The sequence below is a fragment of the Catharus ustulatus genome, chromosome 3, assembly GCF_009819885.2.
Source record: "Catharus ustulatus isolate bCatUst1 chromosome 3, bCatUst1.pri.v2, whole genome shotgun sequence".
NCBI lineage: Eukaryota > Metazoa > Chordata > Aves > Passeriformes > Turdidae > Catharus > Catharus ustulatus.
Window position 1 is genome coordinate 77,737,584 of NC_046223.1, and position 15,800 is coordinate 77,753,383.

The following is a 15,800-nucleotide window of genomic DNA, read 5'->3' on the forward strand; positions in this document are numbered from 1 at the left end:
TGTCTTAATACTTGGAGAATATGTTTTGCTAAATCATATTCCTGCTGCTTATGATTACATGACTAAAGCCTTCTTCCCCATTATTCCTCCTACTCTTCCCTCAGTTACCCTGTCACTCCTGAAACTCTGTAAGGCTTGTTGATGCTGTAGAAAGAGACTAATTTCCGATGGTGAGAAAGAGAAAAAACTGTATTTTGAAAATAAATAACTTGACATGTTTTCCTTGTAAATCTTTGTGTCTTTATTGCTTACCATTTTCCCTTCTCTCTTAGTCTTCATTTTGACTGCAGTCTTAACTCACTACTTTTCAGGATTGTATTGTGAAACAATGCAGTGGTGACTTTGTAAACATCACTGGAATTTGTTAGTGTCAAAAGCAGTTCATTGCGATCGAAGGCATGTCATATGGATATGGTTATGTAATGCTGTACGCAATATGTTTTGTTTTATTGCTCTGTGTAGGTGTTTTCAGAAGCTGTGTACATGTAGGGACATCTGGACAATGGTATTAGCATGGAGTGTGAGTGTCTGTTTGCTAATTTGGTATTTTAGTTGTAGAGCCAGTTTCTCTGGAGCCTGCACAGACGGATGTAGTCTTCAGATAAAACCAGTTGAGTTGGTTTTGAAGTCTTGAGTGTTGTGTACCCTTGTTTTCTGTTTTATTTGCCAAATTCTGACTTCCAGACCTCACTTTTGTAGTCTTCATCAGTCTCCTGCATTGTCCATGTGTTTTCCAGCTACGCTAGCTGATCTTGTTTGACTAAATATTTTATTTTAGACAAACACTGCTTCTAGAAAACAAGTAATTCTTTAATTTGATAAACACTTTTGGGGAGAAAAGAGGAGAATTTGTGAGTTATTTTTCCTGTTTCAATATGAGACTTTTATATTTTATTAACAGTTTGTATTTACAAGGTTCCAGCATTTTTAAATGTTTCAAAGTGCTTCCTTTATTCAAAAATACTTCCTTCTCTTTTATGTGGAAAAGTGGAAAAAATACGATTTAGAATCAACACAAAACAAAAATATTTCAAGATGAGTTTAAAAACAGCTACAAAGAAAAATTCTTCTGGGATCATTTGAGATTGAATGGATTCTAGGCACTCTCTGGTATCTCAGGTTATTGTTTCACAGTTGACTTAAGGCTACATTCATTGCCTTCCACCACATATGCATTCCTATTTAATTTGCTGTAATAATTCCGTGAATAGGAATTTGTGACTTGAATCAAATAGTAGCTAGCCTCACAAACAAACAACAACAACAAAAAAAACCCAAATGGGCATATTAGAAAAGTGATAAAAGAGTGTATGTGGGAAGGAAGATGGAGAAACAGAATTCTTTGGGAATAAACTCACCTTGACTAACCTAAACTGCAGGTGAAATGTGTGATGAGGCCCCTCTTGGGTAGCTGCCTGGTGCTCATTTGTCCAGGTAGAGCACTGGTATTTTAGTGCAGGAGCTTCAGTGTTAGACAAATGTTGTTCTGTAGATCTGTCCCTGTAAATACTCCAGCTCACAACTTAATCCTTTGGCAGTTACATGAAAATAAAGAAACAGGAATTTGGAGACTATGCAAAGCATCTTATGCATGTCATAGTCAAAGTATAAAAGCCCTTGAGTGGAATTTCTACTCAGCAGCCTTTCCTTTTTAAATTTTTTTTTTTGTCTTCTGAAAAGTTCCAGGCTCCATCTTTTTTCTTCTTCAGTTCCTACAGTGTGGGCTTCTGCTCTTCTCAAAAAAATTATTTCAGATCTCAGAAAACATTTTAGTTTTGCTAGCAAAGACCTGAAAAACTTTCCTCTTCCCAGAGTTTTTAGCAGCTACTCTTAATGTGGTTTTCTTGATCTTTTTTGTGGATTTTAAAGGGGTTTGAAGTCAGTCCTGGTAGCAGTTTATTTTACATATCCACTGATGCAGCAATTTTATGAAATCCTATAGAATTCCTGAATATTTTCATCTTTTAGGACAACATATGAAACTCCTTCTCTCCACCCAATGTAGTTTATTACTACACAATTAATCAGAATCAATGACTGTATCTTACCACTCTTCACCACCCTGAACCTACAAATTTATTTAATTTTACACAAGCACACATAATTGTCAAAGGCAATTAAGACTGGATGTTGCATTTCTCCCTCCTCAGTTCAGACTAACTGTGTTTACTTGTTATGTTTGTGCTTATATGTAACTTTGGGCTATACCCCTGCCTTTTGACAGTTTTGGGGCAGCTGGTCTGGTCTCTACTGTACAGGCAGCTTATCAAGAAGTTTTTTTTCAAACTCAGTCACTGATGCTGCCTTGTCAAAATATCTTAGCTCTAGCAACTTTTAAAGTAATTTTTCAGGTTATTTTTAATCTTGCCTAAAAGGTTACTGTCTGGGTACTAATTCTCTCACTGCACATCTGTTTTGATAATATCTGAAGACCTAAGAAAGGTTTTTTTATTGAGATATAATGTAAAAATTGCCCTCAGAATTGTTTGAATGACTAACTTTGGAAAGTAAAGCACGAAGAATGTGAAGGAACAGCCATTTTACAATTGTATGGGGCTGTTCCTAATTATGAGATAGTGAGGTATGAAAAATTTAATTGTAGGTATTTCACTACTGCAAAAAGGAGTTGATTTGTGTGGTAGTAGATTGCTAAAATCAACCATAGGAAGTTTCAGACCAATTTTGATGGATTTCTTAGAGAATGATTTGGAGGAATTTTAGTACACATTTCCCAGTAATATGGGAAAGAACTAAGCAGTGGAAGAAACTTGTTTTGGAGAAGAAATATTCGTTTAAATATATCTTGCAAAATAAAATGTGGGTGCATGGAATAATCAAGGTATCCATAATGATAGGAAAGGTAAGATACCCTGCTTGATTTATCTGTGTTAATCCTGTCCAAATACAGAAGATTTGTTGATTTCTGTCTAAATACTGAGAATGGCAAAAGAGCTTCATTCTGAGTAGTGCTTGGCACATACATTTCCCAGTGATTTTAATGGCTGCTTTGCATTTGTCAGAGGCTCAGCATTTGTCAGAGATCAGACCTTAAAAGCCCTCCCATGAGCCACATCTGTGGTCTGATATTTGAGCAAGCTTATTAATACATTTTGTGAATTATAATATGTATTTAATAGGAATTGTACAACATTAATTGGTGGACAGCAGAAGATTTATTCCAACAGCAGGACTTACAGTGTAAGTCATCATTAGGTAGCTTGGCATTTCTGCAGTGAATAGTTCCAGTAATCCACACTAATCGGTTCTTTGCTCTCCACAGGTGATTTACAGATATACAGATAAATCAGAAGAGGCAGCTCTGGTCACAAAAGGCTCCTGCAGTGAACACACACAGGAATCAGTTGCCTTTTTACTAAAATGAAGAGTAGATGATGTCATGCTTCTCTGCTCGCCTTATAATGTTCTTTTTTAAAATCTTAACCTCAAAAGATGGCTAAAAAACATAGTTAAGGAAAAGAAAGCAGCTCTATCAACCCTTTAAAGTCCATCTGCTTTGCAGGGATTGTCCTGGGGGTCTGATGTGATTGATTTCAAATCTCTGGTCCAGAATTGCAGTCCAGTTACACGTGTTTCTTTCTTCATTCTCATTTGAATGGTAGCTTCCTTCATCTCTCTTAATTACTGGTGGGATTTAAAAGAAGAAATTTCTGTGTGATTACTTTGCAATCACATCCTTGGCCAGCACTACCTAGGATGTTTTGCCATTGTAGCTGGAGATTTGCAGCTACTGTGTAGGGTTAGTAATTTATGCCTTGTGCCAGACCTTGTCAGACCTTGTGCAGGTCTGTTGCTCTCTGCACTTTGTAAGGAAAAGGAGTCCAAAATAAAGAACACAGTGTTGACCTGAAGTCAGTAGACCTTTTTGTCCAAGAGAGAAATGCAAGTTATTTTCCAATTTTTGGGATGCTGTTTCCAAATCAATTTATTTCAGCCCAAAAGATGAAGATGCTTTTATAAAGGATCAGGCTGGGTTTGTTGGCTCACTTTCAAATTCTGTTATTAGACTTGTAAAAATTAATCAGCATTCCTTCAGATACCTAAATTCTGATATTATTTTTTTATCACAGCTGTTTAATAACTCTAGGATCATTCTTAAAAACAGTAACTCTTGCTAGTTAATAACATGTTCTTTTCTTGATACTATGTATTATTTGTTGATCCTCAGTTTGAAGAACTGTCTCATTTTAGCAACTGTCATTGCTAGTTCTTCAGAGGTGCTGCATTCTTCATGTGTTCCTGCAGGTATCCTCTGTAAGGTTGTGATGTTCTTTGTGTCCCTTTTATCAGGTAAATTAATACACTTTGTCATAGACGTTTGGGTTCTTTTTGTGTTAAAACAGTCTAGAGTCTTAAGAGTGCCACTTGTGATACCTGGATTATGGGATACATTTTGTCTTTTTGTATGAGCTTTACTACAGAAAGCACAGGCAACTCTTCTTTATGCCTGCTGCAATATCTTAATGAAAACATTAAGCACTTAAGTTTACATACTAAATAGTCTGTCATCTCTTAACAGTCTCTGAGTCTGCTACTTGCCAAGAAGTAGCAGACTTCTTTTTTTAAGAATTCTGATACAGCAGCAGCTGCTTTTTCCTACAATAATTTATTCTATTATTCTTTACATATGTATTTACTCTATAACTCTTTACAAAAGGAGGGGAAAATCTGAAGTTTTACTCAAAGCCTCAGTTCAGAAAGTGTTTTTTTTATCGTTGAGACTTGCCAGAATTATCAAGGAACCCTAGAAGCCTGTGAGGTGAAACCCTTAACCCAAATCTGCATTCAAGAGAACTACCAACAGCAAGTCTTCAGGCACATCATTTCTTGTTTCCTGTATTTGTTTACTGTGGAACCAAAAGTGGGAACTCCTCATTTCAAGACCCTCAGCTATGCCTCAGCCCACTTTTTTATTTCCTGAATGTTCTGTCACATTCACACAGATAGGAATAGATGAACGTGTTTTGGGGAGGGACTTCTATACAAGAAACAACAGAAATACACTTCTTTCCATAGCTGGGGAGCAAAAGCAGCTTGACTTGATCTGTTCATTCCTATATTAGGGGCATTAGTTTACCACAGCAACCATAAATATTCAGACAGATACTCCTCCTACTGAAACTGGAGTGTGGATTGCAATGCTAATGGAAGCTTGAAGTACTGTTGAAATTGCTGTCTAGGGAGCTCTGTGCTTGACCTTGTTTTACACCATTATTCTTGTTGGACAAAACTATTGTGAAAACTGAGCTCTCAAGAGGCTTCTGTTTGTGCTGCTGACTCTGACCCTTGAGATAGGTGATCACGGGACCTTTTTATTTTTTTTCTTAGTGATTTGTTCTTCTTGCTCTCAGTAATCAGAGGAGGGGGAAGGAAACAAGATCTTAACTTTCTCTTATGGGAATCTATTCCTGTAAGAATACTACTCTTTTTTTCAGGGATTGACCATATATATGTTCTATAACTACAGGTAGAGTTCAGATAAGCACTTTCTGGGCAAGTACTTTCATTATAGATTTTTCTCTGGATCAATATAGCTTATATTGGATAAATCACAGCAGTTTTAGCCTTATCTTAAACAGAGTTTAAAACCTCCTTTAAATCCCTTATAAATGGTGCCTAATTTACCCTAATTTGTTCATACTATGAGCAGATCATTTCTTGTTGGAGCTCAATTCTAAGTGCTCAGTGTTCTGCTATATCATTTATACAAAAATTTCACATGGTCCTTTACAAGTAGATGAGGTATTTATTCTTTCTGTCCCATCTTAAATTTACCTAACTTACATAATTAGTACATACTTACATACCATGTATAGGATTGAAAACAGAAATGAGAAGCTTTTAGGCACAGAAGCTTTCTCAGGTCTGAAATTCCAATTATTTTGGATTTGAAGGGGAGCTTGCATGTCCCAAAGCTTATCTTCCAATGTATTAGTCTAGTGAAAGATTTTTCTCTCCTTTGCAAGCCTTGCCTGCCTCTGTCTTCATTTGCAGATCATCATATATGCAGCAAATCAGTGATGCTTATTTGTCAGGCATAGTTACTCAGTGTGCAGCAGTTTACACAGCATGTAGTGAGTATTTAGCCTACAGTTGTTAAAGATTTATTCAACTGTATCGGTAAAAATTTATTCAATTCCTTTCTAAAATTTTCTTTGACAGGGTCTGTCGTTCATATGTTGTCAGTCCCAAACACAGGGTGCCTATTTAAATCAACTCCTTGGGAGCATTATTCGACATTATTTTGGACGATTTCTCCCTTCCTCCCCGACTTTGTTTGGTACTGGACAGCATCCTCTGCTCACTGCTTTAGGCAGCTCCATCACAGCCCCCCAGCTGCTCCACCTCCGGAAGACCACTTTGCATGTCATAAGGTAAGGACTAGTGGAATATAAAACATCACTCACTCAAGTTTCAGATTCAGATTTTACAAATAGCTGATAAGCTCAGGCTTCTGCTTTCCTCTCAGCTGATGGTGGGGCTCTTGGAAGAGCCTGGGAGTTGCTGGGCAGGGAGCAAAGGAGGAACAGTGTTTATATATCAGGAGAGTAAAACTGGGAAGATTTGTGAGAGAGGAATTAAGGATAAAGGTCCTAGGCCACAACAAAACATATTACAGGAGGTCACATGAAAAGCAAGTAATTTTCTAGAAAAATTGTGCTCCAATAGATATCATCATGTGTGTGTCTCAGGCTGTATTTAGGGGCACAGAGTTTAGTGCTTAGAGCTGCCTCAGTTACCTGTGCATGTGGGGCCTTGTTGCTCTCTAAGCGTCAGGGCATACACAGGTGTGCCAAGTTCCCTGGGGACATGGGAATCTGCAGGTGTAGGAAGAGGAAGACAGGCAGGGAGACAGGATTTGTTCATTGCGCTGTCACCACTTGCACGATATCAACAACAGCTACAAATCTGTGTTCCTGCTGCTGAGAGGCTGGCACTTGGTTTTATGTACTGAAGAATAGTGAACAATCTGTACTTTTTTGTCCACTTTGCAAAAGGATTTAAACCCCCTCAAATATAGGCTTATATCCACGGTAATCGGATCTTTATTTGGTAAAGAGTGGGTATACATATTGGTCAGAAAAAAAATGTCAGTGGTGATCTTGGGTAAATATGATAGGCAGTCCTGTAAGTAAAGTCTGCATTATCACATTAATGGAATGAATTAAGATTTCACAATCTTAGTTCTGACAAACTTCAAACAATCTTATTAAAGTTATTTTTGAATGTGTGCATGCATGTGTGAACATGAGGATTAAGAGTGGAAAGTTCTGAAGGTGTAATGGCACTTGGTGATTTTTAAGATGTGAAACATTCCTTAGTGATCTGGGAAGAATGTGTTAGAACTGAGCAGCACTCTGGTTTGCAAACTGCTGGGGGGTCATGAGGCAGTCATGGGGTCTGTGCACAAATAGGTGCAGTTTGTTCACCACTTTGCCATATGAAAGCAGTGAATTTATTGCTGCTGCAGAGAGGAAGGGGAGCCACTCTATCAGGATTGTATTATCTGGATCAGAGCACTGTTGCAGTAAAAGAACACACCCAAAAAAATTGTGGGAAATTTTCAGAATAATTAATGAGAGACAAGATTTTGGAGCTGCTAATATTAAAGTAAGACTACATGATACAAGAACTGTGATTGTCACAGCTTTCATTTGCCAAGTCACACCAGTGCTCTGAAGTATGCAGAGCTCTGAAAGTCATGTTGCATTTGAAATTTTTAGAAGCACCCTTTACTGAGTTTTTAATAAGGGTGCTGGTTTTTAATTGATTCACTGCTCAGTCAATATATGTGCCTTGAGTAGATAACAGTACCTGATATTTAATACCTTAAAAGGTTTTTTTTTAAGGTTCCGGGAGTGCTCTTGCTGACTGATAAATAAATGCTGTATTCTCTTTCACCTGTGAAATTTACTGTCTTCAGATTCCATTAATTTGTGGTGCCAAACCAACAGGAGTTCACATTATTGTATTCTTTTGTGGAAAATGAACAAATCAAGGTGTTAAAATTGGAACACTCCATATGTGTGATGTTAAAATTTGCTCTTGTTGCAGATTTGACAGGTCACCTTTTATCCTTGTGCCAGATTTTATATTGGAGATGTTTGTGTTAATTCTGACAGAACAAAATCAGTCATTGGCTGTCCTGTTACAACAACATACTGTTGACAAAAATCAAGTAACAGTACAAGTGTAACAGCAGAGCTATTACTGCAAGTATGATTGTGAGTTTGCAAAAGCCCATAAAGCTAAATGATGTCATTAAATAACAGCCGTATTATGCATGTTGGTTTAGGATTTTAGAATCTTGATTCCTTCGTGAATTCAATGATATTATGAAGCTACCTGTTTAGCTTCTAATAGTCACACTTGGGTTTTTAAGTGTAATTATGATGGCTCTTGCTTCTCACTCCTCTCTGAAGAGTTAGAAGATATCTGTCCTCTGACAAACTGGGAATCATTGCTGTGACTAAGACAAATAGAAGCCATTATTTGAGCCTAGATAAAGATATAAATCTATGTAATAGGCCTCCTGCTGAAATATCAGTTATTTTAAGGTATGGTGCTTGCATAGCATGGCAAAAAACCCCAAATCATAGACTTTGTTCTGGCTTACCCTGTCTTCCCAGGGAAAACTACCTGCAGTTCAAAGGGCATGCTCCACCTCCTCGCTTGGCCTCTGTTCTTGCTTTCATTCTTGAAGTACTTCAGAGAACCCAGAGCACTGAACTGTGTGACATCGACTTGGTTCTCCCAGCTGTGTTGAAATGCTTGGTACTGGTTAATGAGCTGCAAGGTGAGCTTTAAGCTTGTTTGCTTTAAGTACATCTCTCCACACCTCCAAGATTTCTGCACTGCTGAGCATCTTTCATCCCATTATTTAGGAATCTCAGATGAGGTGAATAAAACAATCTGGCCAGCTAAACTGGGTGAGGATTTTTTTTTTTCATTACTGGTCTGGGACTTCTGTCTCTCAGGCAGAGAAGTCCTGCCTCATTTAACTCTCTAATGAACTAATCAACTTCTCAGGAATCTGAAGGTGTTTCATTTTTCCTCATCCTTCCCATATAATCTCCTCCATTAGCAATTGGGGAATTTCTCTTCTCCCTAAAATTTTGAGACCAAATAAGACTAGGGTATGTTCTCCCCATATAGACATTATAAATAGATTAAAAGTAGCATGTTGCTGTCTGAAGATATTTTTGAGTCTTCTTTCTTCTTTTAGCATGCTTTGTTTTGCAGCAAGAACATCTTTATTTTTAGCTACTTAAAGAATGAAGCACTCTTTTCACCCCACCATTGTATAAGAAATGTACCTGAGCTCAAAATTTCCATTTCTTGCTGCTAGAGAGGCATTAAGCAAAATTTGGATTCATCTCTGACTTCTCCTGGGAATATTCTCTAATAAAGTACTGTATGATTCTGGTCTATAATAATTTCAAGGACAAGATGGGCTTAGGAAATTGGCTCAGTCATCACCAATTTTCTTCTCCTCTTGCCATCACAGCCATATTTGCTAAAAGCTGAGTACCCACCTTGCAATGTGCCAGAAAATGAGGTGGAAGTCCTGTGCTGCTGTAGCCACCAGCTCCCTGCCTGCCTGGACAGGGCTCTGCCACACCCTTCTAGAAAAGTCCTTGCAACCCAGTTCCACCTTTATAAAGGAAGAGCTGTATCTTGCAACTTGGGTATTTATTTGGAAACAATTATTGAGAAAATAGTGGGGGAGGTTGTAGGATTTTTTTCCCCTCAAAAAAAGAGTTCAGGTGCATTTCAGAACAATCTCCAGCACTAAAAGTACATGATAATAGATCCACAAAGCTTTGAGCAGGATATAATGCTGTGACTACCTTTCTTTTGAATTATGAATACTTAAAGAATATAAACAGAACTTATATTTAAATAAAACCTCTATTTCCTCTAAATATATATATCTCTTGGCTGTAATTTAACAAGACCATAGTGTATTTAAAAATCTGTTTAAAGGATAATGGTGGTGAAAATAAGACTTTGCATAAACCTGTGACTCATTCTGTTCTTTATAGCCAGTCTAAGTGCTCTCACAATCATTTCACTTGCATCAAAGAAGACGAAACCCTTTTCTTTTCTCATTTAAAATTTTTTGTCTTCATGAAAGACATTCTCCAGATGGTCAGTTCAAGAGCTCTGTGTGAATCTTGTGATTTTTTTTTTTTTGCAGTTAAAAAAATATCTACAGACATTGTACAGTACATGGTAGAAGGCTGCCAAGCAGGGTCAGGAGGAGAACATGCCACCCAGCTGACTTCTGTGTTTAGGTAACCAGAAAATATGCTAACTGGCAGCAAAGCTGCTGCAAGCCAATTGACAGCAAACATGTTTTCTTAAAATAACTAATTATCCTAACATGCTGCATTGTTGCTTATGGTATTTTAGTAATGGTACTTTTGGCACTGAAATTGAACACAGCTTTGCCAAAAAGCCAGAGCAGAAAAATAGAAGTGAGAGACATACCTGCTTCCTCATGGATGAGTTACTGTTTTGAGAGGCATATAGTAGGGAAGTGTTGTTCCTATGATGGGAAAAACTCCTCAGGAATGCTGATGGTGCTGTGAAGGATGATGCCTAATTTGAAGTGCAATAGTGTTCATATAACAAGCTTAGCTTTTTTTATTTGATTTTGTGACAATAATAGATTATTATAATGTAAATTATCCTATAAAATTTAATAGCTCTGCAAAATGAATCCTGTGTCTCACATGGATACAGTAGAAGAGCTGCATGACCTGGCACTCAAAGACATTCTACAGCCCTTAAGCACTGCTGCTGTATTGGTCTAGGTCTAGGTGACAGCCTCAAGAGAGACTCACTGGAAAAAGAATGGGTGTTTGTGGGAATTCCAGCCTGTATGTGATACATCACTTTCATGGGATGTGTCATCCCTAGGGTGCTAATTTTGATTTGAATGTAAACTGTGAGCTTTAAAGGCCTCAGATGGTGAATGGATGTGTTTCCATCCAATGATGTCCCCTGTTTAAGAACCAGGGAAGCTTTATAAGAAATGCCAACGTTGTTTCTGCAATTTTGAATCTAAAACTCTTGTTTTGTTAGTCTTTTTATTACAATTATTTTTTATTAAGTAAGAAATATATGGTTTAGTTTTGCATTTACACACATTACAAAGTGAAGTGCTCTGAAACAAGGCAGTCCTGATGAAACAGCAGCAGAATCTGCCAAATTACATGAAAATAAATGTGTGGAATTTTTAGCATTAGGCTTCAAAACCATGGCTTTGTTTAGACAAGTATTCCAGGTAGAGTATTCCAGTGTAACAGTATGAAAATTGCTATGCAGCAGATTGTTGTTCCGATTAGACTCTTCAGTTATTGTTGGCATGTTCTCTGCATCTATTTTGACCCTGCATTAAATGCCCCTGTGTCCTCCTCAGGCAGTTTATTCAGGACTATACTGCTGTCTATGATCACCGGGTTTTCAACATACTGGAAACAGTGGCAGTCTTGGATCAGACTTTAGTTACCAGGCTGATTCCCACAATCACACAGTCTCTGAAGGATTCTGAGCACAAACAAGGTCTTGGAAGAAATGCTGCACAGAGGTTTGATTTTCATTTCATATTATTTTTTGACAATGAATAGTAAAGGTTTATTCTATTGAAAGAAAACAATGTTAAGACAGCAACACAGACACTCAAAAATGAGTGATTTTTAGGTGTTTTCAGCCAGAAATCTCTCTTAACTCAAGCCTTTCATGGTTTTAAGCCATCCATATTTGCTAAATATTTCCAGAGATTTTTGGGTAGTAGGGTCCACAGATCAGAGTAGAATTTATGTGAAGCCAGGTTGTCTCTAACACTGTATGTTGCAAATCAGAATTAATAATTTCTTACTCAAAGAATTTTCCTCTTAGTTCCTGTTTTAGAGGACTTTATGGATTATATGTGAAACTATAATATAATCAGGTATAATCTGAGATGCTTAGAAAATAAATACCCCCAACTTAATATAAGGAGCTCTCTCATGATCTAAAATTAGAAGAGTTGTGGGTGTCCAGGAAAGGCTGGCTCAGGGTCAGCCTGGTGTGCTGTTATACGCAGGATTTCTAAACTACCTGCTTCTCATCCTTTGATAATGTATTTCGTAGCTAAAATTTTTGTTTTTCTTTTGTTAAATACTGTTAATATGGTAACATTCATCCCATTATCTACAAAATTCTGAAAGCATGCGGGTTGTTTGAGCTTCCTGAAATACATGCTTGGAGATTACTGAAGAGCTACATTTCCTTTATCCTCACCACTTAAACCATATATATTATCTAATCTGTTGTCAATGTTTTCTAGTAGTAATTTGTATTTAGAATGTGCTCCACTACCTAGCAGTCTGAGGTGATCCATGAGCATTTTATTGTAAGAACACTAATTTTCTCTCTTCAAGAACACCTGATTTTCTCTCTTCAGTCCAGACTCTAAATAACATGATAATAACATATTCAGTGCAATTACTGTAGACATTAAAGTGCAAACTCATATCTGTAAAAGAATTAAAGTTCAGAAGTTGCATTAAATGCTTATAGTGGTGATGTCCAGTGTTGTTCTTGCAAGAAACTAGTATGAAAACTGCAGTTTTGTTTGCTCAAGTTAGTATTTCATGACAAAAATAGGTAATTAGAAAAGACCCAAATGTCAGAGGTAGTACTTTGACAATAATTACATTGTCTGGGTTGGAGAGTAATAGAATGAACTTAAGGTGAAGTGTCTCATCAACACATATGCACTCTTCTGGAAAATCCACTTGAGTGACAGTTCCCTTCTGAATTCCAGGTTTATTTTAAAACAGTCATTGTCCTTGGTCGAGGATGGTGGTCTAAATCTGGGTCAGTGCTGGGCTGTGCACTCAAGTGCGAAGGGCTCACGTGACTATGCTGTGGTGAGAGTCACAGGGGTTGCTTAGGCAGAAATGAGAGAGCAAACATCATCAAATCTGAATGCTAATATTATCTAGGCCTTGGAAACTCCATGTTTTTAAATTAGAAACTTGCATTTCACAGCAGTTTATTAAACAAGTACGCTTCTAAGCAGCTCCACTACACTTGTAGCCATAAACAGTGCAGTCCTTATTCTTCCTCTGATCTGACCATGCAAAAGAATCAAGCAAACAAAGCAATTGAATAGGTGGGGAGAAGTTACCATATTTTAATATCCCAATATCTAAACAATGTGTTTGGGCATTACACACTTTTACTCCTAGGATGTGTGAGATTGTTAAAGTAACATGTTACATGTTTCATTTTTTCCCCCCCAACAGAGAAGCCTATAAGAGACTCTTATCTCACCTTGCAGAGGCTGGACAAAATGAGATACAAAAACTGGAAAATGAGACAGATCGGTAGTGTGCTGGTGATTAATCCTTTCCTCTTGGACATTATGATATTGTCGGTACCTAAAACTGCAGACTACAACAAGCTAGACAAGTTCTTTATCTTTACAATGGAAATACATGTATCAATTTTGTGGTTGTTTTTTCTCCCAATTTATGTACTAATTTTTAAAAAAATTATGGTATTTTATTATTGTCACACAATTGAATATTGACTCAATATCTTGATGAATAGCAATAGAAAGATTGAAAGCTAATTTATTACATATGCAAGTATCTGTATAAAGAGAGCTATATTACAACATACAAGACAAGATTTCAAAGAATTTCACAATTTAATTCACATTGAATGACACCTGTCCCTCTTGATGTACTTTTGAAAATCTTACTCAGTTTGTTCTTAAGAAAATCATAATTTTGTAATTTCTAATTTATTATTTTAGTAGAATAGGAAAAACATGTGCTCTCTAGTACTCAACTTGTTGAATGCAGTGCATTCACCAGGGGTTGTGCCAGTGTGATAAAGAGAGAGCAGCAGAGTGTGTTAAGAGAGAGCTTTTTTTTAAATATGTTTATGTTGCACAGAATGTATATAGCTGTCCTTAACTTCCACCTGTATTAAAACATTTCAGTATTTTATATTCTGTTGTAAAACCTCTCTGTTTTCTTTGTGGTAATAGAAGAAAAGGCAGGTTCAGATTTCCCATTGCCTTCCTTTTCAATGCTTTGCTCTTAAAACTGACCTGTAATTTCCAGGGGTCCCAATGGTCTTTTAATTAGTCATGACATTATTAGTTATCCACTTAGATTAGGTGTGAAAGGTGGGAGGGGAAGAGAGGATAGATTTCTGATTAAAATACTCATCATTTTGTGGTAGGCTAGTAATTATTCCTGTTTGTTGGGAAAGCTGGATCATTCAAATATTTTGCTGTGTTATGGGTCTTTCCAGGGTGGATCTGGCGCTGTAACTTCCTCTACCTTTTTTTTTTTTTTAAGTGCTCAGGAAACTCTCATTAATGGCTTTGATCTCCACACTTTTTACTTCCCTCAATAACCCTGAAGTTTTCTGAAAATTTCTGAAACTACTTACTGGACTTTGAAGTGGGTTTACCATTAATGGCAACACCAGTGAGCAGGCTCTTACTTCTAAAGTCATTCACATTTTAATTTTACAGTGTTAAGGGGAAGGAAAAATTTTTATGTCTAAATAGCTCCACAAAAATCCCCTAAAATCTTGTTCAGAGCAGTTTTCTTTTAGTTACAGTTTCGTTACAGTAATCTTATCAAGTCGAACTAGATAATCTTCTTGCCTAAATCGGCTATCGGTACTTCAGATAATGCAGTAACTAAAAGCCTCTTTAGGCTACTTAATAGTGCAGAACATGGAGGTTCTTTTCATTATGCAAGTGACTTACTGAACTTGCATTGTAGCTTCTCATAAGCTTATGTACCTGGGAGTTTTATTCATCCCAGGAGGATTCTGCTTCTGAAAAGCTTTTTCAAAAAAAATTAAAAACACCTCTCTCCAAGAGAAATTAATTGAGATGCATTCAAAATTTGAGTCCTACCACACAGTAGATCCCAGAACAGATTGACTGTAGTATTACTTCCTGAAAGTAAAAACTGTGATTTTAAAGGATAGAACAGATATTAGCATTTAATGATGTGTTCAGTAGGTTATTAAAGACATATTTAATACTATCTGTAGTGGTTGGAAGTTTCTGAAAAAGCAACAGGACGTTATGTAAATGCATAGCAGCTCCTGGTACATGAGAAACTAATTTAAACAATTTGGAAATTAATACTCTGTCACAAAATTAATGCAAAGATAAATAAGGCATTTTACATCATAGTCATCAACCATTTCCAAATGGGTGATCTGATGGGTGGTATGGACATTTGCAGATGTGACTGATAGTTCAGTAACATTAAAGAGAGGAAGACTTGCAGAGTGCTAGTTTATGCTGACCTACCAAGCATACACCAAAACAGCAGTCCAACACCAGTTAGAAGAAACGAAGAAAATGCTGATTTTAACAGAAATATAGAAAAAAACCTAAAGCTAAAAAAACTATTATGTTTTATTAAATGCTGTCTCTATAAAGGCTGCTTAAGGCAATAAACATCATTTAAATTAAACCTTTCTACCTTATTTTACATTGAACAGTTTGGTTTAAAAAAGGGTATATTCAGACTTGATATATGGAAGAATTTATTGTGAGGATGGCGAAACATTGGGACAGGGTGCTCAAAGAGTTGGCAGACACCATCCCTGGAAACATGGAAGGTCAGGTAAGATGAGGCTCTAGACAACCTCAGTCAGCTGAAGATTGCTACTCATTGTAGGGGTGTTTTACTTACAGGATGGCAAGGGTGTCTCCCAGTATGTTGTTTAAAAACAGCACTGCT

General features: G+C 36.9%; 1 protein-coding gene across 1 annotated transcript in view; it reads left to right on the forward strand.

Moving 5' to 3' along the window:
• MMS22L (MMS22 like, DNA repair protein) overlaps positions 1 to 13,419 on the forward strand; it is an 87,423-nt gene extending 74,004 nt beyond the window's left edge. Inside the window, 5 exon segments of the mRNA XM_033054450.1 lie at positions 6,181 to 6,392; positions 8,649 to 8,815; positions 10,220 to 10,316; positions 11,447 to 11,614; positions 13,320 to 13,419. Of these exon segments, the coding sequence (XP_032910341.1) occupies positions 6,181 to 6,392; positions 8,649 to 8,815; positions 10,220 to 10,316; positions 11,447 to 11,614; positions 13,320 to 13,419 (744 nt within the window).
• The last annotated feature ends 2,381 nt before the right edge of the window (positions 13,420 to 15,800 follow it).